A 23,218-nucleotide genomic window follows, 5' to 3' on the forward strand; every position below is an offset into this window, starting at 1 on the left:
AAAGTATCTCTGGATCAATAAAATATGCTATGTATACATACCCGAGATATGAGAGGAAACTATTTACCAGTTTGAATTACTTCCATACTATTGTGCCAAACAACAATTAAGTGTCAAAACATTGAAATTTTATGTAGTTAAGCTTTTTATTGTTGTTTTCTTTACAGGAACAATAATCCAAACAAGCCTTGAACCAGTCTATAGACAGAAAACATGTTATATAAATTATTATCTATTTTTGCAATACATCAAAATACTGTATTGGTGAAAATAAATAGATAACAAAAAACAATATACATCATTTCTATGTTTGCTATCAGACCCCACAAGTATGTGTGTCTTTACAATTCATTATAGGTGAAAAACAAACTGAAATACAACAGGTATGTACAATTATGCCACTGTTAAGGAGTGCACATTACATGTGTTGAAGTTTTTCTTCATAAAATGGAACACATTGCTAGGTACACAGAAACATGATTTTGCTCGAAAGAACAGCTGAACTGTTGAGAGAAGCAAGGGCTTCCTAGTGGGCTTCCAGTGTAGCAGATAATATTACCCTGTATAACAGAGTATTATGGGGTTTTGCATTTTCCAAGTCTGTAAGTCTAACCATAAGCAAAACAAAAACAAACCGAAACATTAAGATATACTGACAATCTTATTCCCATATATGACAGAATAGTTCTCATACAATGTTAAGACTGATTTACTTTTTTATTAGGAGCACTTCTTAGGTTTTTGGCATTTCACATGTCTACACTCAGTGTCCGTTGGCTCCTTCTGAGAGTATGCGTGAAGGTTCGGTAAATTTTGCAGTGAACAAGTAAAAAAGGGCTGGTGTAGGTACCAAAGCCAAAAGGGGCAAATCTTGCTCAAGTTTATCCACTCTGGAAATGGAGATTATTCCATAGGCATGAAGTAACCAGTGGCTGAAGAGAACAATAAGTCTTTTCTTTCTGACCAGAAGATCATAGCAGTTCTATATAATTTTGTAAAAGAAAGAAAAGAGAAATACAGATTATCAGGCTAAATCAGCTGGATAATTTATTTTAATGTAAAATGTATTATTTATAATCTCAGAATCATAAAATATTTGAGCTACAAAAGACTTAAGAAATCACTCAGTCTAGCCACTCCACTTTGTAGATGAGGAAAGTGAGGCTCCTAAGGTCATATAAGCACTCAGCAGCGGCACCCAGACGAGAGCCACGTCATCATGTCTCTGAAGTCCTAGTCTATGTCATCATTCACTCCTGGAAACACTACAGTTTCTTCTGAAAGAAAGATATAAACTAGAAGGGAAACTCCACTTTATATGCTTTCTTCCTGGCCTGATCCACGGTGGTTATAGATCTACAGGTGAGAAATAGGAGGTACAGAAACCCAACCTCCTTAACTTCTAGCATTCCTGGAGCCTGCTGCATGAATAGTAAGGGAGCAGAAATGACACATGAACACTCTGATTTTCTTTTAATCCTTAATACAGCTGTATAGTATGCAGAAACTAGAAGAATGAAATTAATACAAAATTAATACCTAAATGTGCTAATGAACACATTAAAACGTAATTTGCAACAGGTTAGTTACCAACTTTCTCTTATCATTAAACAGCTCAACTCAACCAGTACTAAGCTGTCTTTTCCTGCTTTAGGTCCCCATTTCTGATTCATGCTAATTGAAGTATGTGAACATTTTATATAGGAGATTCACAGGGGCAGAGAAACAAATAAGTTCAAGCTAATTTAACAGTGTATGGCTAATTCTTAACTCTGGATAAGATGAAAAAATTCAAGACCGGGTCTGGTGGCTCACCCCTGTAATCCCAGCACTTTGGAAGGCCGAGGTGGGTGGATCATGAGGTCAGGAGTTCGAGACCAGCCTGATCAACATGGTGAAACCCCGTCTCTACTAAAAACACAAAAATTAGCCAGGTGTGGTGGCGTGCGCCTGTAATCCCAGGTACTCAGGAAGCTGAGGCAGGAGAACTGCTTGAACCTGAGAGGTGGAGGTTGCAGTGAGCTGAGATTGCACTACTGCGCTGAAGCCTGAGCAACAGAGTGATACTCTGCCAAAAAATAAATAAATAAATAAATAAAAAATTAAAAACCTGATTTTATCCAAATATCCAAATATCCAACTATTTCCTCCTTCAAATCTTTCCCTAGAGTTGATAAAAGTGCCAAAACTAATTTGCCTCGCTTCTTTAATTAATTATATTTCAATGCTGGTTAAAGATTACAAAGGAAAAATGAGGATCATCTCCAGATGAAAACAACTGAATAATCACTATAAAAACATTCTGTCTAGTTCTTCCACTATTATCCTACCTAAAAGTCACTATGATTCCTAGATGTTTTCCCCCACTCACTGTCTCACTAAGGCAATAGAAAAAGTGGCATCAACAGCAACCACTCCAAAATAGTTTACAACTTATTTTCTCTCAGTTGAGTTTTCTTTTATGTTATGAATTATGACAAAGCACATATCAATTGTCATGGGTAGTTTGAGACAGTTCAAAGGCCCTAGATTAGCAAGTATAGGATGGAAGAGTACTAAGACACTTCAGATTGGCCTCAGAATAAAGAGTTCTTAAATCAGAGCCATTAACGTATTTAAAAGCAATAATTTAAATGTAATATATTAACAGTAGAGAGCCACATAATTATTTTAGAAAGAAAATGTCAGATTGCATATGAACAAATAATGTACAAAAATGCCCATTTTGATTCAAAGTTTAATGAATACATTTTCCCCTAGATATAGAGTCAAATATACTACTACTTCTCATTTGTTGTTCATGTTTTCCACCAATAGCTTAGTTCCTTAATAGAATATCTGAAAATATAAAAGTTATGACATGATGTTCTATTCTACCCAGTGACTATAAATATGTCAAAAGATACTTTTTTGGCCAAAAATATTCTGAAAATAAAGACATATATAGTTTTTAAAAAGGAGTTCTTTATAATAGTGGCCTTACACTGAAATATTAAAAAGTTAGAGGTACAAAATGGATACCGTGAAAAAGGAACAGTATCAGAATAATGTGGCTATTAATGTTAGCTCCAAATCCCCCAAACATTATGGGATAAAAGTAAACATCCATAATCAAGAAAATAAAATTTGTGATAAAACAAAGAAGGATATGGAACACATAATTATTGATGACTGTTAATGTTGCCATTGTAAAATAAAGTTTAAAATTAGTTCTAAATATAAAACATTTTTATGGTTTTTCTCAAAATAGTGCTAGTAACTTTCAACATTTCAATAATTATATGTTTGCTACATGGGTAAATTGTGTGAAACGACTTTTCTCCTTCATGCTGGATACTTGAGCCCGACTACTTCACTCCTTCACTCATTTCCCAGGGAAATATAGAGTCTGGTACACAACTTTTCATAAAGTTAACAAGCCACAAGCTACCAAGTGGCATCAATCAACCAAAGATTACTAAAACAATTAGTTGTACTATATCATATCATATGGACTATTCTGATATTTACTTGTCAAATTTATCAAAAACAGTCTTTAACAAAGGAAAAAAAGACTTCCTACCTCTATTTCAGAAGCAGACATGTATACAGCCAGAGTAACCAAAGATAACACTAATATAATGTATGGGAAGGCGTAATCTGAAAGAGAAGCATTGGTGTTATGTTGGAAATTAAACAAATTTTCTCAATAAACCATCAAATAAATTCAAATAGTAACTCTTAGAGTCAAATCCTTTCTCAACCAGTTCTGTGAGACTTACAACCTAAGGTTCTGAGGCAGGGGCCAGCAAGCTTTTTCTGGAAAGGGCAAGATAGTAAATGATTTTAGCCCTGCACGTCTCTGTCTCGATTACCCAGCTCTGCAGCTGTAGCAGGAAAGCAGCCATAGACAATACATACATGAATGGGCATGGCTGTGTTCCAATAAAAACTTTATGGACAGTAAAATATAAATTTCATACATTTTTCACATCAAGAAATATAAGTCTTTTGATTTTTTTAACCACAAAAAAATGTAAAAACTATCCTTGGGCCAGCTTTGAAGAACCCTGCCTTAAGGCATCCAGTGAATGTAAATAATTAACTTCTCTCCTCTGCATTCTAGAATAGTACCGGTTATGTACTAAACTTAGGAGAATTCAAAAAATGGTCAAATAATTTTCTGTGTTTTGTGGTCCAGGTGGGGAACCTCAGTTGAGAAAGGTTATCTATAAGAGTAACTCAGCTTTAATTAATCTTTAGAAAAGGTCATTTATCAATAAACTTTAAAGGATAAAGAGATCATTCAGTATTCTTAATATCAAAATTCCAGCAATCTCTACTTTAAATACAGTACAATAATACTTTAAGCAAATTTTTTCCTCTAAAACACCACTTTTCTCTTAAAATGTTTCAAATTTATAACACACTAAAATAAATGGACAAATTGAGAAAAATACCTTTGAATTATTTTTCATACAATTATTTATAAACGACTTCAGTTTATGAAACTACTAATCATTCTACATTGCAGTAGAACCCATTTGGAACAATTTCAAATGTTAACTCAGGATTCAGCACCAGAAACTGAATTATCTATACAGGCCTGATTCCAACTTACTAAAGAACTAAATGACTTATTTGACATTTATAACCTTTTATTTCATAGACAGTGATTAGGTCCTCAATCAGCCTTTCAAAAAATAAAAAATAAAAAACAAAATTCTAACTTATACGTAGCTAAACAATGTTGCTAATGATACAAATTTAAGACCTGGTAGTAAAAAGCCATATACAGTAAAAAGGAATAAAGAGGAAGTTTCTAACTGAGCCCAAATTTGTGGGGAGTAGAGGGAGGTGCCGGGCTAGAGATAGGATTTGGAGTGGTTCTTAAATTCTACTGCATAAAAAAACTTGAGATTTTGTGCAACCAGGTCTGGAGTAGGGTCTAGGGATATGCATTTTAGTTCCCCTGGTGGTTCAGATACAGATCACACTTAGAAGCTGGCTTCCATAACACTTGCAAAAAAGGTAAAAGTTTGTCACTGACATATTCCTAATCATGCCCTAGACCCGCAGTCCTTCATTATCTTAAGCTATCATCAGAAGCTTCCTGGTGCTCTGCTTTCCTCAGACTTGCTATTCCCTACAAACCAAAAATTATCTTTTTTTCAACATCATAACATTATGAGTTAGTAGTGCAAATGAACAGTACCTCCTTGAGTCCCCCATGAATGTGTTTTGAGTGGAAGCTTGTTAAAATGATAAAAACATTCACTGTGGGAAAAGTTATTTTTCAATACAGACAGCTACAATATAGAAAACAATGCTGTCTGGCATCTCTTTGGGTTAGCTTTCCAAACGTTTTCCTGCTTTTCACAGTGTTTCCCTTGTTTCCATTTCATAGCCAAAAGGCTCTACACAATAGCACCACCTGCAGTCTAGAACCTACAGATTTGAGGTCGGCCAATTCTTAATTCTTTCAGCCTAGCAGAAACAACTACCTGTAATCTTTTGGCTATTCCACGAATACTGAAACTGAATTCATTTCTCTTCACCAACCTACTTGCTGCTTCTAATATTCATATTTATCCCTCCACTGGTTACTAAGTCAAAAAGCTACTTTATAAAATTCTTGTCCCATTCCTTCAACCCCTATATTTGTTACCTAGCTTAGTGAATGCTATCTTTGAAGCTGCTCCTCATTCCCAGTGTTTTGCTACCATAGGTAGAGAATTCCACATGTATCAAGTTATCTTTCTACAGTGCAAATGTAATCATGTCACTCTTCTGCCTAAATCCTTTTAAAAACAGGTCCCTATTCCCTAGAGCAAGAATGGCAACCTCAAATGACACAGAGGCTAGCCAGGAAGGTACAGGGAATGGGCCAAATCTAATAGGGAGAGAGGAGCTAGAGGGAACTATAGATTTTCGAATCCTGTGCAGGCCAAATGAAACAGTTCATCTGTAAACCAGAATATGGGGGATAACAGAATTTCTGGTTCCCTTGGTCTTACCCTCAAGCCCCACCATCACCTTGAACCAAATTACATTCCTAAACTATATTACCAAATTATATTACCAAGCTCCATATAAAGGATGATGTCCAACATCCTTGGAATGTTCAATGTCACATATTCAAAAGAACCACACTACGTTTTCTCAGCCACTGGGCTTGCCTGCTTTATCTCCTGGTGGTTTTTAATAGTGAATTTTTCTTATTCTTCTGAGTCACAGTTTGGTCTAAATGGTTACTAAGCAAATGAATTAATGGTTACATTAAAATAAAAGATATTGAGGACTTTTTACTATAAAAGGTTTTCATAAATGAACTTAGAAACCTAAGACCTTACTTAATAATAAACAGTATACATTATCAAAACTAATTTTCATAAATTCCTAAATAAAAACCAGTTTCTATTTCTTATGATATACTTAGATTTTTAAAATCTTCTAATTTGGTCATAAGCTTCAAATGCAAAGTATTCTCTAAACAGAAATCAGTTTTGATTAGCTGTCACTGATTTCTTGAGAATTTTTATTCCATTCCAAGAAATCCATGACTTTTCTTTATAATACTGATCATATGTTTTAGCAAAAACATACACTAAGGTTTATTTTCAAGGATTAAACAAATTAGCTGGACGCAGTGGCTCATGCCTATAATCCCAGCACTTTGGGAGGCCAAGGTGGGCGGATCATGAGGTCAGGAGATCGAGACCATCCTGACCAACATGGTGAAACCCTGTCTCTACTAAAAAAAATTACAAACATTAGCCGGGCATAGTGGCACATGCCTGTAATCCCAGCTACTCGGGGGGCCCAGGCAGGAGAATCAATTGAACCTGGGAGGCGGAGGTTGCAGTGAACCGAGATCATACCACTGTACTCCAGCCTGCTGACAGAGTGAGATTCCATCTCAACAAAAAAAAAAAAAAAAGAAAGGATTAGGCAAACTATTTTAAGGAAAAAGTTCCAAAGTTAAATCTAGAGGAAATATTACTGCATACAATAATAAATATATTTCATTGACTTGACTGTACCCATCAAACTTACATAAAAGGCCTCCACCAACTGCCTGAAGCACAGTTAAAATTGGGAAGAAGTAAAGTGCAGCATAAATACTTTTAAATCGATCAGACTTCCCTAACCCACATGCAATCTTCTTCACCAGAAGAGGTCGGAGCAGCATCATTAATACCAAGCAGAATGCATAATAGATAAATACAATGGTGTATCTGTAAAATAAAATAGAAAATTTGTAACATCAAAAATGTTTTAAAAATGTTTTTATCCTTGATCACTTTTAAATGAAAGAGCCTAAAAAAGGTTTAAAAAGCATATTTACTCTATCCATTGGATATTCAGATTGGCGGAAGGCTGGCCAAACAGGCTCTCATACACTGCTAGCAAAGGTACAATGGTTGCTTTCTTAGGTAGTCTGGAAAATATGTATCAAAAATCCTAAAACTGTTTATCCCTTTTGATTCAGCAATTTTACCTGTAGAAATTTATCCAAGGGAGACAACCAGGGATACATAAAAAAACCTACTGTACAAGGATTTTTATTGAATCACTTATAATAAAGAAAAGTCCTAAAGAAAATAAATATTCAATTATAGGAAACTGGTTATATTTTATAGTATATTCATGCTGCAATATTATGCAGACATAAAAATTTAGTTATGAAATAAATGTTAACAAAATTAACTGTGCCTAATATATTAAGTACCAACAGCTTACAAAATAGCATGTCATAGTATAGCCTTAATAGTCTTTAAAATGTATGCATACACATGCAGAAATAAAACTGGAAAGACAAAATTTTTAGCAGAATCCATCTCATGGAATAGAATTACAGATTATTTTATTCTGTGTGTGCTTTTATTCTATGTTTTTGAAATGTCCCATTTTTAATGTAACTTTTATAATCAGGAAAAAAAAAGCTGTAGAAAGAGCTCTGTGTCACCAGACTTCTAGTACTTTATTTTGAATAATGGGACTTTTATCCACATAGTTCTACCTTAATTTTCCTGAGTATTTTCAAATTGTTTTTACTATCTTGCTACTCAAACCCTCTCCCTATACAGGGGAGTGTCCTACGAAGTCAGCAGTCATTTCAGATCACGGACCACATGCTTTCTACCCACACAGCAAAATGATACCATAATCCTGTGTTTCTGTGATGCTTTTAGGTTCAGTCCTGTATGGTAATACATTAGTACATGTTTGATCTCTTGGGTGATACTTTTTTTGTCTTGTTATACCACCCCCAACCAACATCAAAAGAAAACAAAATCTATCCATTCCTGCAACTTGTAGTTCCTTAAGAGCGCTAAAAAAGATGATTTTAATCAAGAGGAAACCATCATGTGTTACCTCTTCTAATGAATTAGTTTCCTAGTCTTGTTTGCTACCTCCTATCAACAGCAAAACAAAACAAAATCTGTCCATTCCCACAACTTGTAATTCCTTAAGAGCTCCAAAAAGATTATCACTTTAATCAGGAGGAAACCATCCTGTTTCTCCAAATGAACTAGGAAACTAGTTTGTGGAAGTGATTATGTTTCCCACTCCTGCTTTCCACCAGAAGACCTCATCCCATTCCACTCTTCCCCTCTTTCAATCCATGCTGCCTACATGTGGGGATAGTTTAAATTTGACAAACTAAAGCTAATTATTGCTATAACAGTAATAACTGCCATTTTCCATAACTCATTCTTAAAGTTTTAGTAATGTAAAAGTTATTTTTTGCAGTAAGTTATGATAGAAGCTTACATGTTTTTCCATGCCTCATCTAATCTGTTTCCCCTTTATAACTATCAGTAAAGTAGTGTGGTATTTTTCAATTTGTAAGAAACTAGGCTATATATACATTGGGAAAAACAGCCTTCATTTGTCAATGCACTAGTGTTCCAAAGATTTCTGGTAATTGTGTGCTATTACTTTTTGTTGACTTACAAAAAAAAAAATTACTATGACTTGTGGTAGCCCTACAACCTTCAGAAATGTTTAGCCCAGTCTGACCAAACATTTATTATTTAGAATGGTTAGGTAAATAAATAATATGCCTAAACCCAATGCTATAAGACAGTATAATATCTCATAATTTTAAAAATCACTGTTTTGTATAATTAATAAAACAAGGCAGGCAAGCTGTTCTACAATGACTGTTGGTAAAGGTGCTGAGGAAGAAAAACAAACAAACAATCTTGATTCAGGGATAGCGAATAGATGGAAAATGTCCTAATCAGTGAAGCTGTGTTATGATTATGATTGACAGAGAGTGCTGCCACAAGATTCTTAGCCTACACTCAATTCAGCAGAAAAAGTGCTATAATAAATTAGAAGTGACTATTACAGGTGCAGATGAGTGTTGGTAGTACCTGTTTGCCATTTCTCTTCCAATCTTATATTTTCTTACCCTCCTAATATAGGCTTTACAAATATTAGTATAAGTAACACAAATGAGACTGTTGGTAAGTAAGTCTGATTTTGTTTTAAATAAGATTACCTTATATCTTATTTAAATATAATATTCATTTCACTTATTAAGTTTTCCAAATAGGACTATGTTAAGTTATGCAAGGCCTCAGGAGAGTTACATGACAAGAGGGTAATTAATGCTTAGAGCTAAGCTCTACGAATCAATGAATCAACAAAAAGGACATTATCGGTCTTTTATATAGTATTTTATATAAAAATTATAGCTATATATGTATATATATGTGTGTGTATATATGTGTGTGCATGTATATTATATATGTGTGTGTATATATGTGTGCGTGTGAAAAAAATATATATATATGTAAACTAATTTGTCATACCTAAAAATTGGCAGTGAAAGGCCCCAGTGGCTCACGCATGTAATCCCATCACTCTCGGAGGCCAAGGTGGGTAGATCACTTAAGGCCAGGAGTTCAAGACCAGCCTGGCCAACATGGCAAAACCCCGTCTCTCTACTAAAAATACAAAAATTAGCCAGGCATAGTGGCACATGCCTGTAATCCCAGCTGGGGAGGCCGAGGCACAAGAATCACTTGAACCCGGAAGGCAGAGGTTGCAGTGAGCTGAGATCTCGTGCCACTACACTCTAGCCTGGGCAACAGAGCGAGACTCTGTCTCAAAAACAAACAAAAAACTGACAGGCAGAAAAGATGATTTTCATTTTTCTATATCTGGTTGTTTTGTACCTATATGCATGTCTATGTTTTTGATGTTTTATTATTAAGAAGTTGCTCAAAAAGGACTAATTTCCCTGAGCATATTATGTACTGAAAGCCCACTACAATTATAAGAATATAAATACCAGACTTCTATTTTCCCTTTCCCCCAAAAAATATCAAAATGAATTTGATTCATTTTCTAGTTCTAGAATTTACAAAAATTCATAAAAATTCTGAAACTGGAATAGTCTGGCATAATTGCATACAGAATTTTATGAATTTAATATTTTTAAAACAAAACATTCTAATAGAAATTACACTTATTTGGGGAGAAAAAAAGAAAATACACTAACCCAAACACTCTAATAATGCCATTTACTATAAAGTGCTTTCTATATCTAAGTTATACAGTATCTGAGAATGTGTGGATTAATTTAATCCTCAAGACATCTTATAAGGTATCATTATTCCCATTTTACCAATGAAAAAACTGAAGTTACAAGAGGCTGTTTACATGTTCAAAGTAATACAGCAGCTGGCAGACCCAGAACTCAAACCCACACCTGTTTTTGTCTCCAAAGGCCATAAAATCTATAATAATTCTCAGAGATTAAAAAAAAAAAAAGATCTTAAGTCGAAATAAACACTTACAGTGGGTAGACAGCTTCATGAGTACAGTGCACTGTGGTAACGTAATCTGGACTTGGGTTGTAAAGCATCGTGTACCAATCAGAAAGCATCAATACTCGACATGAACGAATATAAAGAACACCAACTGGATCACTCACAAGTAAGGTGATAATAGCTGCCATGCTGCATTCAAATAATGCAGTGATGTGTTGGAAAAGTGCACTGGAACTAGAGAAGGAAAAGCATGATTACTAGAAAAACTGCAATATTTAAATGGCTTAAATAAAACATGTACATGTGTCAAGATACAGATTTCTAAATATATAAGAAAAGTCAAACAAAAACTACTCAAGAGTATAACCTTTTATTCTCAGAAGGGATAAATAACACTGTAGCAGTATTATCTAAATGTGTAACAGAAAAGTAGAAATTAGATCTACCTTGTACCTTTAGTATCTTGCCAAACTGTTGCTAAAAATTTCTTAGTTATCTGTATATTATTTAATCTTAATATGCACATAAAAGATGGTAGGTAACATATGTTTGTTATAAAGTATAGTAATTATAATATTATAAGCTCATCTCCTACCCAATAACTAGAACACTGTCAACAATTTATGACTATTTCTTTGTTCCTCCCCATCCATCCCTCTGTCTCTCCCTTAGAGGCAACCATGTACCAAACTGCTTTTATCACTTCTTTCTAGAAAGTTTTTATCCCAATTGTATTTATGCTTCACAACTATTCTGGTTAGTTTTGCTTATTTTTGAATACTATAAAATGGTATCACACTAATGGAAGTCTTCTGACATTTTTTTCCACTCAAAATTACATTTCCAACTTTCATCCATGCTATTGCTTACAGCTGAGGTTCAGTCATTTTTGCTACTGTATTAGGATTCCACTGTGTGACAATACTGTGATTTGTTTCTCCATTCTGCAGTTAGTTAAATGTGTTGCAAATGTGTTCCTCTTAGTCTGTGGGCTCAATTTTCACTTTCTTTGTGAAGTCTTTTTATAAACATGTTCTAAATTTTAATAGACTGGGCTTTATTTTTTTTCTACTTAGCAGTTTAAATGTTTTAAAAAGTCCTTCCACACCCTGAGATAATGTGTGTGTATCTCACACACACACTATTTTCTTCTAAAAATTTTAAGGTTTTGCATTTCACATTTATCTTTAATTCACCTAGAAGAGATTTCTGTGTCTAAGGTAAGGTAGAATCTAACTTTACTTTTTCCCATTTGAACTGTCAATTGTCCCAGCAGCAGCATTTTACTTAACAGGCACTTCTTCCCAACCCTACCCTCCCAACTAATTTGCCATGACACTTCTGTCATATAAAGTTTCATATATAACTGTGTTTTGGCTCTCTATTCTGTTTCTTGAGTCCATTTATCTATTCCTGAGCCAGAAGAATAATATGATCATAATCCTTGATGTTACATACATTTTTTCTACTTCTTTGGTGGTCTTGGCTATTCCTGGCCCTTTGCTCTTCCATATAAATTTGAAAATTGGCTTGTCAAGTGCTCAGATAAATCCCATGTAGCTTAGCTATCTTGGTCTGGCTATGTCACAATATTTTACTGTACGTGGAATATAGGAAATAGTTTCATATATTTATCTTATACTCAACCTTTTTATTAAATGGTTTTGTTATTTCTCATATCTAGCCTATAGGTGACTTTGAGTTTTCTACTTGAACATTTTCCATTATGTGGAATAATTTCCACGATTCCATTGCATAGCAAACTACCTCAAAACTTGGTGGCTTGAAACAAGAACCACTGATCATTTCTCACTATTTTGTGATGTGACTGGGCTCGACTGGGCAGTTCTTTCTGCTCCACATGATGTCAGCTTGGAGAGCACTCGTCTAGAGGCTTGACGATGCTGCAGCATTTAAAAGGACTAACTCACATGGCTGCAGTTAAGTGCTGGCTGTTGGCTGGAAGCACAACCAAGGCTGTTAAAAGGTATGCCTTGGTTCTCTTCCACATGGCTTCTGTTTTCAATATTATGCAGTTTAATTATGATGCATGTAAGTGTAAATTTCTATTTATTCTGCTTGGGATGTGTTTTGCTTCTGGGATCTGTGAATCTGTTACTTATTATTTTTGTAAAACCTGAAGCCAGTATCTCTTTTTTTTTTTTTTGTTATAATACTTTAAGTTCTAGGGTACACGTGCGCAACATGCAGGTTTGTTACCTATCTATACATGTGCCATGCCAGTATCTCTTAAAATACTAGCTCTCCTTGGCCGGGCGCACTGGCTCACGCCTGTAATCCCGGCACTTTGGGAGGCTGAGGCGGGCGGATCACGAGGTCAGGAGATAGAGACCATCCTGGCTAACACGGTGAAACCCTGTCTCTACTAAAAATACAAAAAATTAGCCAGGTGTGGTGGTGGGCGCCTGTAGTCCCAGCTACTGGAGAGGTTGAGGCAGGAGAATGGCATGAACACGGGAGGCAGAGCTTGCAGTAAGCTGAGATCACGCCACTGCGCTCCAGGTTGGGTGACACAGCGAGACTCTGTCACAAAAAAAAAAAAAAAAAAAGAAAAAAAGAAAAGAAAAAGAGGTTAGGATAGTGGAAATCTGAATTTCTAGCCTCTCTGGGGAGGCAGCAGGAGAGAAGAGGGTTCAGAAGAGCTGGAGGTTTTTCCACAGGATGTCAGCCAGAAAAAAAAAAAAAAAAAATACCAGCTCTCCTTCATAGTCTCTATTTTTCCAGAGACCCTAATTAGATACTATGGGCAAAAACTTAACAAAACATTTATGAGAATCTGGCCTTCAATTAACTCTCTAGCTCTTTTCCTCTGGAAACCTGGTAAGGATAGAATGTCAACTATATTGCTAGGCAACACCGCTTATGATACTAATGATCCTGACTGGTAAATTACATCTAGACTGGGGAGAACCATAAATGAATTATAAATGCCTGATGGGGATACCATGGTTTGGCTTTTTTGAATTCAGTGACTCTTGTAATTGGCATGTCACTTGCAGGACCCCAGAAGTTCATGGAATTGTTATGAGAGAGACTGGCTCCTGTGAAGTGTAAGACTTTAAGCCTGCACGACTCCCACATCCACCCAACATGGATCTCACCTTCTTGCACCTGATTTTCCATCTCCTTCTTTCTCAGTGCTATATGCCATTATTTATATGCATTCTTTTCTAGTTCACTAATTCTATCTTCAACTGTTTAATCTGCTGACTACCTTTTTTTTTTATTTTGGCAAGTATAAATTTTCATTTCTAAAAGTTCCCTTTTCTTCCGCCAATACATCTGTTTATTCCAAATAATCTTATTATTATGGACAGCTTGTGACTACACCCTTACTTTCTTTATAGGTAGCAGTTACATATCCCATAGGTGAAAGTCCATTATCTGTGTCCTTTGAGAGCATAAATATATTGTTTGTTGCATCTACCAATAAGTCCTAGTGCTATTTTATTTAGTAACCACAGACTATGAGGTCATTACTAGATCTTAATGAGCAAGAGTCTTATAGGGTTAAACTGAGAATGGGGAAGCTTTCCAGCAAAGAGACTCTGCTACTTTTGCCAGCAGCTATGGCCACTACTACCTTGGGCTTCAGGCCCTTGAGGGTCTAGTCTTGGCAGAGGCTGCCCAAGATTCAGTATCCAGATAACACTGCTGCTACCAGCAATTGACCTTAGACAACCCTCTCATCCCAGCTGCCTGCCTTGTCACTCTGGCCTAACTCAGGGGGGGTTGGTTTGTGTTTTGAAAGAGAAGAGTTCCTGGAGATCTCTCCATCTCCAGCTGGGACCAGCAATGTCTCACATAGTTTATCTATCCCAGACTTTAGTTATTTCATGCAGGTGGGTCACTTGGAGCTCCTAATTAACTCACATTGTTGGAAGCAGAACTCCTGTGCCATTTTACAAAGATGAAAACACTGAAAACATAAATCAACACACATTCACATTATGTAATTTGACATTTTGCTTCCTTATAGAATTAATATTTTTAGAGGCAAAATCCCAACTTCATTATTTCTTGCCATTACTTTGATAACGTTCTTACTGGTCTTCTTGTCATGTTCTCTTTTATGTCTTTTTTATGTGTCTGTCTGCAGCCAGACATTTACAAAATGAAATACAATTTTAAAACTCCTCTCATTAAACTAATTTTGAGTCTTTTTGTCTTTCTGGAAAAATACCCCTTGCCAGCATCGTCTTCTATATTTCCTGGCCATGCTAAAAGGCTTTAAGTTCACTTGTGCCTCCACACATCGGGGCATGCATCACCCTCCACCTCAAAACACATTTTACCTATCTGCCAAACCATGCATCTTTCCAGATCAGCTCAGGGGTTATCCCCAGTTTTTAGGAACATTTGTTAAGACACCTCCAGCCCCAATCTATCCGGACTGTAAGTGCAAAGTTTCAGGAAATTGTTAAGAGATGGCCCTTGTGTTCCTTGTTACCAATTTCCTAGGCAAAGCATAGTTGTACAATTCCCTTTTTAAACCCACCTCCTTTCCTGTCTGAGCATTAATCACTCCTCGCCTTCCCTCAAACCAACCTCTAGTCTCTGATTCAAGTCTCTCCCTCAAAACACAGCTGATATCTGAATTCAAATGCATTTGGTGAAGACATACCTATGGCCTTTAGCTCTTCTCTACTTTGGGGCTGAGAACTTCCTGCCAATTGACTGGGCAATTATTCTGTTTCAGCTTTATCACATCTCTGTTCACACCCCATCTCTCATCATTCTATTAATATACCAGAAATTAAAAGCTGGATGAAAGATGCTATTTTAAAAGTATTTTTATAAATTATTCTGAAAAATTATAAATGCTTTCCCAATGTAAATAACCACTCTGGATTTATCAGGTACGCCCCAGAAAACCGCTGATTCTATTTCCATCTGGACCATCCTTTCCATTTCCATTCCAACTACCACAGTCTATTTCTTTGACAACAGTCTTCTATTAAATATCTCACCTCTAATCTACCCTCCACAGAAATTTTCTTCCTAAAATATACATCAAATGATGCCACTTCCATACACCAGATCTTCACCAATAAATGATTCACTCAAATAAGAAGTGATTTTTTTGGATGCTCATTCCCTCCGTATCTCATGTTGAAATGTAATCCTCAACGAGGTGGGGCCTAGTGGGAAGTATTTGGGTCACGAGAGTGAAAGCTTCAGGAATGACTTGGAGCTGTGCTCACAGTAATGAGTGAGTTCTCACTCTAGGAGTTCATGTGAGATTTGGTTGTTTAAAAGATCCATGGTGGCTCACACCTGTGATCCCAGCGCTTTGGGAGGCTGAGGCAGGAGGACTGCTTGCGCCCAGGAGATCGAGACCAGCCTGGGCAACAGAGAGAGACTCTGTCTCTACAAAATATAAAAAATTAGCAGGGTGTGGTGGTACACACCTGTAGTCCCAGCTACTTGGACGGCTGAGTCGGGAAGATCACTTGAGCCTAGGAAGTCAAGGTTGCAGTAAGCAACGATCACACCACTGCAATATAGCCTAGGTGTCAAACCAAGACCTTGTCTCGAAAAATAAAAATAAATAAATAAACATAAAAAAATAAAAATGAAAGAGGTACCTCCTCCCTCTCTCACCATGTGGTTCCCCTTTGCCTCCTGCCTCCTCTCACACTGGTACCCCTCTGCCTTCTGCCATGATTATAAGCTTCCTCAAGCCATCACCAGAAGCAGATGCCAGCACTATGCTTCATGTACAGCCTGCAGAACCATGGGCCAATTAAACCTCTTTTCTTTATAAATTACCCAGTCTCAAGTATTCCTTTACGGCAACGCAAATGGACTAACAGAAAACTGAAACTGAAGGGTAGGGCAATACTATAAAGACACCTGAAAATATGGAAGCAGCTTTGGAGCTGGGTACCAGGCAGAGGCTGAAAGAGTTTGGAGGTCTCAGAAGAAGACAGGAAGATGAGGGAAAGTTTGCAACCTCTTACAGCCTTAAGCGGTTATGACCAAAATGCTGACAGAAATATAGACAGTGAAGGCCAGGCTGATGAGGTCTCACATGGAAATAAGGAAGTTGTCAGGAACTGTAGTAAAGGTCATCCATATTATGCCCTAGCAAAGAACTTTGCTGCATTGTGTCCAAGTCCTATGCATCTGTGGAAGTTGGAACTTAAGAGTGATGACTTAGGGTATCTGGTGGAAGAAATCGTTAAGCAACAAAGCATTCAAGATGTGCTGTGGCTGCTTCTAACAGCCTATGATCAGATAGATGTGGGAGCAAAGGAATGACTTAAAAATTGGGACTTATACTTAAAGGGAAAGCAGAGTCTAAAAGTTTGAAAAATGTGCAGCCTGGCCATGTGGTAGAGAAGAAAAGAGCATTTTCAGGAGAGGAATTCAACCAGGCTGTAGAGCAACAACTTGCTAGAGAGGTTAGCATGCCTAAAAGAGAGCCAAGTGCTAATAGCCGAGACAATGAAAAAAAGGCCTTAAAGCCATTTCAGAAGTCTTTCAGACTGCCTGTCCCACCACAGGCCCAGAGGCCTAGAAGGAAAGCATAGAAAGTAAGCTGTCTTCCTTATTTTTCTCTTTTAATAGCACTCTTTGTTTTGTTGTTGTTGTTTTGTTTTAAGCACTCAACTTTCCGAGTGACTTTTAAATTGAAATCAGAAGGAAAAGAAGGTAGCTAGGTAACAAGTTGCAGTTAGATGAAGAAGAGAGTATTTCAGACAGCAGAAAGAGTTTGGAGGAAGGGAAAGAACCTAAAATAGGAAAGATCCTGAGCAGTTGGAGGAACTAAAAGAAAACCAGTATGGCTGAAATGTACTAACGCAGAATTTGACTTCCCATTCCCAGCAGATTAAAGTTCACATGCTTATCAAGAACCTTCACATTCTGGCCCCAACCTATCTTTCCTACTCCCTTTTATATTACTTTTCTTCATCTGCAACCCACTCTTGACTACCCCAGATTACTTCCATTCCTACCTACCACAGATCACATATTTCATACCTCTACGCCATTATTCATGCTGTTTCCTCTGCCTAAAATATTCCTTTTTTGAAATCTTTCAGATCCCATCAGGCATAATTTATCTCTCCATTCTTTGTAACTCCAGAGTACTTTGTTTATAACTCTTCCACTACATTTCCAAGGCTGATTTATAATTATGTACACACTTGTTTTCTCCACAAGATTATGACTATAAGCCATGTCAGTTATTTTTGTATCTCCTTCCCTGATCTTTCAAACATAAAATGCAGTGCTTAGTAAATGTGTGCTGATTTAATATGTTAGTATTAGGTTACAGCTATATTGTTTTTAACTACATCATACTAGATTATTAGTATTAAATTAAATTACAAAGAATGTGTTCCATAACAATAAATAGCTTGTCATCATAACCAATTTTGTGTAGAAAACCAATAAGGATTACAGTTGAGAAGTAAAAAAGTATTCCTTCAAGATCATTGAAAGTAAAATGGACTAAGGACAGTTCCCCTAAAAATTACTAAGTCATGCCCTATTGTTAAGTTTTCTTGTCACAGTTAAGAATAATCTGAAGATAAAGGAAAAACATGTTTACCACTTTTAAAACAGAAAAGGCAGAATTACTTAATAAGGTCTTCTGAGTGATAATTATTCCAACATCAGGTGGATATAACAACAGCCAGATACAGTCACAGAAATGTGCTAACCTCTTTTTCCCCGAGTACCATTCAATGAAGAACCAATGTAAAACCAGAGGAAGCATTGCCATAAATCCAAGATAGAGCCAATCATAAAGTTCAGGAGATTCTGTGCAAGGCTGACAATATTTCTGTGCATTTGTTCTCTGTCCTCTTGGGCATACCTACAATATATAAAACCAGTATTTTGTGTACAGATATTATTTTAGAATATTAACACCCCCCCAAATCATTCTATAAGACATCCCATTTCAGTTTAAATATTTAAGTTTACATGTGCAGCTTTTAGAACTAAAAAAGGCATAAGTAAAATAAAAAGAAATCTATATTGTATGTGCTATATTTGTACAATGCTCTTAAAAGATTCCTTTTACTAAGTTACTAAAATAGTTGACTAACATTCAATGAAAAATCTAGTTATGAACATTATATAAGAATAATTGCAGATAAATGTTCTGGATTCATGATGTTCAACTTACTGTACAAGACACGGTACTAAATCATAAATTAGAAATTATTAAATTATTAAATGTTTTAAAAAATATAGACATCAAAATGCCAACATAAACAATGACTACATTAATGCCTCCATATTCTTTTATATTTCTTTATTTTATTTTTTTTTGAGATGGAGTCTCCCTCTGTTGCCCATGCTGGAATGCAGTGGTGCGATCTTGGCTCCCTGCAACCTCCACTTCCTGGGTTCAAGCAATTCTCCTGTCTCAGCCTCCCGAGCAGCTGGCACTACAGGTGCACACCACTATGCCCAGCTAATTTTTTTCTATTTTTAGCAGAGACGGGGTTTCACCATATTGGTCAGGCTGGTCTCGAACTCCTGACCTCAAGTAATCCACTCGCCTCGGCTTCCCAAAGTGCTGGGATTACAGGTATGAGCCACTGCACCTGGCCCTCCATATTCTTTTATAAATTAGTGAGTATAATAAGAAAAAATATTCTACATGTGAAAATATTTCAAAAGCAAACAGATTTTACAACATGAAATAAGACACAAACATAAGACTTACCCCACATTCTCCATATATTTCAGTTGAGCCGTTTTTAAATAATAGGGTCTTCCCACAATAAAGTCCAAGGCATGCTGGTTGGATATCGACAGCTTTTTAAAAACAAATGCCAGTATAGTAACATCTTTTGTGATTATAAAAAAAAATGCAATAATAGCTGAAGCACTTGGCAGAAATAACAGTTTCAAAATTTTAAATAACACATATTAGACAAAAGTCTTCAAGCATTTTTAAATTTAAATTTCTCCTTTTACACTGTGACACTGCAGACAGTTATCCTGGAACCTTGCTGTTAATACTGTGCCTTATGATAAAGGTCCTCAACCAGCAGAGCAGGATCTATCCCCAGGACTCAAGGCCCAACCCGGTACGATCAGAGGATACTTTTGAGTTTCACTGACTATAAAGTTCAAATATACATATATTTTTAAATTACAGCACCAGTAGAGGGTCACCAGCTTCTATTTTGCCCAGTCAGGACATTAAGCACCCACATGTAGACATACAATTGTCATCTATGTTCATAACAGAACACATTTTCACATGGGAAAAGCAGAGAACATAATTTCAGAACAGAGGTACATAAATTACCTTTATAAAAAGCTTCCTACTTTGTCCTAGCTTTTATCATTTTTGTGGAGGATAAGTGAAAATTTCATCAAGGCTGTCATTGGGCAAATATTTAGGAACCACTGCCTTAAAATTAATCCCCTGATCTAAAGGCTTAGGGGAAAAGCTGCTATTCCTTACATAAAAAACCCCAACAACTAAGAACCTAATACGTTGTCTTTGACCTTATTCACAAGAAGAAATTATGGAAGGAGTTTTCTTCATCAGTGACATCTGATTCCCTTCATTCATTCATTGATTCATCCAATAAACATATACTGAGCTTGATTCCACTGGTTAGGGGCCACTAAAAGTCCAAGGAGAAACAGAATTCCTGCCAAAACCCTACAATCTAATGTGGATTAAAACAAACAGGTTGGGTGAGGTGGCTCACACCTGTAATCCCAGCACTTTGGGAGGCCGAGGTGGGCAGATCACGAGGTCAGGAGTTCGAGACCAGCCTGGCCAAAACGGTGAAACCCCATCTCTACTAAAAATACAAAAATTAGCCAGGCGTGCTGGCGCACCTGTAGTCCCAGCTACTCGGGAGGCTGAGGCAGGAGAATCACTTGAACCTAGGAGGTGGGGGTTGCAGTGAGCCGAGATCGCGCCACTGCACTCCAGCCTGGGCTACAGAAGGAGACTCCTTCTCAAAACAAACAAACTGTGGTCTACATGTGAATTAATTTGAAAAAGTATGCATCTTTGACTATTCTTGAACAATCATTTCCAAATTATTCACAGATTCACAATCCAGACTGCCTGGTCTACAGTGCCCTCTCTCCTTTCACGTTCAAGTAGACTTTTTATTTCCTTCTCCTTATGCTGCTGAGAGAAAAAGAGAAGCAGCATTGATTAAAATTCCTCAAGTTTAATATTTTCGCTTTTAACAAATTTCGGACTTAGCTTTTTAAACCCATTGGCCTCTTTAATGGGCGCTTTTTTTTGGTAATCCATTGTAATCACAATGTTCTAAATTAATACATGAAAATGAATTATGTTTCAGGTTTTTCAAGAATGCAGAAGTTAAGGAATTGGAAACTTCTGTATGGGTTTTACATCTAGTAGATGCTTAATAAGTACATGTGAATATCAATAATCTAAAGTTTCTCAAAATCCAAGGCCTGAAAACCAGTATGATAAACTGAACTGAAATAAACAGCCTATCACCTACTAAACAAAACCCAGGCTCCAAGTGACTGTGTAATTTCCCCTTTCATTTCCTTTAGTGAACGATGGTTAAAGTTGTAAGATTCTATTTTTTTGCAGCGGTCTTGCCCCTTTGTGACGGGCCCTCCAAATCTACGTTTGAGGTTGAAGCAGGAGACAAATTATGCAGCAACTTGCTTCTGCTTTAGTTTTTTCTGCACTATCACCCGCGTTTTCAATTCTGAAGTCAACCCTCATGCAAGTGTTCCCTTCACATTGAACTAAGGGACTGAAGGGACATTTCGGACCAAACAACAAAGACCTGGCCTTTCCGCCGCAGACAGCGCGCCTCCCCTGGCAGCCCGTCGGGGACAGAGACCACCCCAACCCGGCAAGAGTGCGGGGCCCGGCCAGAGGGCGGGCGGGGTCAAGGGGCGAGCCTGCGCCGCCAGCTGAAGGCCGCCTACAGAGAGCCAAGCCCGAGGCTAGCCGTGTAGGAAAGCAACCAGGACTACCAGAAACAACCAGGACTTCCCGGGATCTTGGCGACCACTCACCCATGGGCCGCCTGAAGGTTTTTTTCCAGAAGCACTAGACCAGCGGATCTGGCAGCTGCACCGAACATCCGGGCCACAGCGAGCTCGGCGGCTCCGCCTCCCAGTAACCTGAGCAACCGCTCCGAAGTTCCTCCCCCATTTCCGGGTTTAGGCTCCGATGTCCCGCCCCACGAGGGGTCGCTGCTTCGCGTCCCGCCCTCCTCGCCAGGAGTCAGTGGGTAGGGGTCGGGCTTGAAGTCATCGCTGCAGTCATCTTGCAGACGGTTCTTGTGTCCCCGGACGCAGACCATGGAGAGCGCGCTGGCGGTGTCCCGGCTGCCCCCGCATGATCCGGGGACGCCGGTGCTGTCGGTGGTGGACATGCACACGGGCGGCGAGCCCCTGCGCATCGTGCTGGCTGGGTGTCCGGAGGTGTCCGGGCCCACCCTGCTGGCCAAGCGGCGCTACATGCGCCAGCACCTTGACCACGTGCGGCGACGGCTCATGTTCGAGCCCCGAGGGCACCGGGACATGTACGGGGCTGTCCTAGTGCCGAGCGAGCTGCAGGACGCGCACTTGGGCGTCTTGTTCCTGCACAACGAGGGCTACAGCTCCATGTGCGGCCACGCAGTGCTGGCGCTAGGCCGCTTCGCCTTGGACTTCGGGCTTGTGCCGGCGCCCGCTGCGGGCACCCGCGAGGCCCGCGTCAACATCCACTGCCCGTGTGGGCTGGTGACCGCCTTCGTGGCGTGTGAGGACGGCCGCAGCCACGGCCCGGTGCGCTTCCACAGCGTCCCGGCCTTCGTGCTGGCAACAGGTAACGGGCGGGACCTTTCCAGCCCAGGGCAGAGCTGCAACCGGGACGCAACTAACAACATTAACGGTGTCTCTAGGCTGGAACTCTCGCAACTAACCCATCCCGCGTGCCCTTGCAATTAATAAAAAGGTAAATCACTGCGAACGTGTGTCAGCAGTCTTGCGTATTTGCTTGGTGCGTGCAATTTCTGTTTTCCCTGACTCCCGTCCGCCTGAGGTTTTGAGAGACCCTTGAGGAGTGAGGAATTCCGTGTTACCCTGACTCAATGCCTCCTTCTGCACTGGTGAGGCGTTCCTAGAGATTTCACCGGTGGGTAAAGCAAAGTACGGTCAGGGTCAAGGAAAGAGCGAAGAACAGCCAATGTACCAGGGTTCCAGGCTGGCTCAGAATATGCTTGGTAGACACAGAATCACAGTAAGTTACTAAACCTGGTCTCCTTTCCTCACCTCCCCCACTTCTTTGAGGAAGAATTAAATGAGAAGGAATGAACAAAGCAGTTTATAAATCATTAAGATACGAATGTTGCTTTTCTTTAAGAACAGGAACACACATTGCCTGGTGTCAAATCCTGATAACCCCCTAAAGCTGTGCAACCTGAGGCAAATTACTTAATCTCTCTGTGCCTGTT

General features: G+C 38.2%; 3 protein-coding genes across 6 annotated transcripts in view; 2 read left to right on the plus strand and 1 right to left on the minus strand.

Moving 5' to 3' along the window:
- CCDC175 (coiled-coil domain containing 175) overlaps positions 1–246 on the plus strand; it is a 61,805-nt gene extending 61,559 nt beyond the window's left edge. Inside the window, exon 21 of the transcript XR_007727480.1 lies at positions 168–246. The gene's annotated coding sequence lies outside the window, so the exon portion shown is untranslated. The remainder of the gene's footprint in view (positions 1–167) is intronic.
- Positions 128–21,945, minus strand: JKAMP (JNK1/MAPK8 associated membrane protein). 3 transcript variants are annotated; one of them, XM_050798059.1, is made up of 7 exons: positions 21,795–21,945; positions 19,480–19,571; positions 18,464–18,618; positions 10,797–11,003; positions 7,036–7,217; positions 3,563–3,639; positions 128–982 (listed from the first exon to the last, which is right to left on the minus strand). In XM_050798059.1, exons 1-7 carry the CDS (start codon positions 21,796–21,798, stop codon positions 764–766), a joined length of 936 nt encoding a protein of 311 aa, XP_050654016.1. In that variant the 5' UTR covers positions 21,799–21,945; the 3' UTR covers positions 128–763. The 3 variants fall into 3 exon arrangements, with proteins under 3 accessions (XP_050654016.1, XP_050654017.1, XP_050654019.1); XM_050798060.1 differs by having other exon boundaries at positions 19,480–19,553; positions 21,795–21,943; XM_050798062.1 differs by having other exon boundaries at positions 19,480–19,603; positions 21,795–21,887.
- L3HYPDH (trans-L-3-hydroxyproline dehydratase) overlaps positions 21,825–23,218 on the plus strand; it is a 40,497-nt gene continuing 39,103 nt past the window's right edge. For both annotated transcript variants that reach the window (XM_050798057.1, XM_050798058.1), the window contains exon 1: positions 21,825–22,590. In XM_050798057.1, coding sequence (XP_050654014.1) covers positions 22,083–22,590 — 508 coding nt within the window. In that variant the 5' untranslated portion in view covers positions 21,825–22,082. The remainder of the gene's footprint in view (positions 22,591–23,218) is intronic.

This window comes from Macaca thibetana, chromosome 7 (assembly GCF_024542745.1).
Source record: "Macaca thibetana thibetana isolate TM-01 chromosome 7, ASM2454274v1, whole genome shotgun sequence".
NCBI classification, from domain to species: domain Eukaryota; kingdom Metazoa; phylum Chordata; class Mammalia; order Primates; family Cercopithecidae; genus Macaca; species Macaca thibetana.

Excerpts from the sequence above, each read along its gene's own strand:
- JKAMP (XM_050798059.1), bottom strand. Across the intron at positions 11,004-18,463 it reads TGGTACTCGGGGAAAAAGAG|TTCCAGTGCACTTTTCCAAC; the intron begins GTTAGCACATTT and ends TTCCTTCTCTAG. Across the intron at positions 7,218-10,796 it reads CATGAAGCTGTCTACCCACT|ATACACCATTGTATTTATCT; the intron begins GTAAGTGTTTAT and ends TTTATTTTACAG.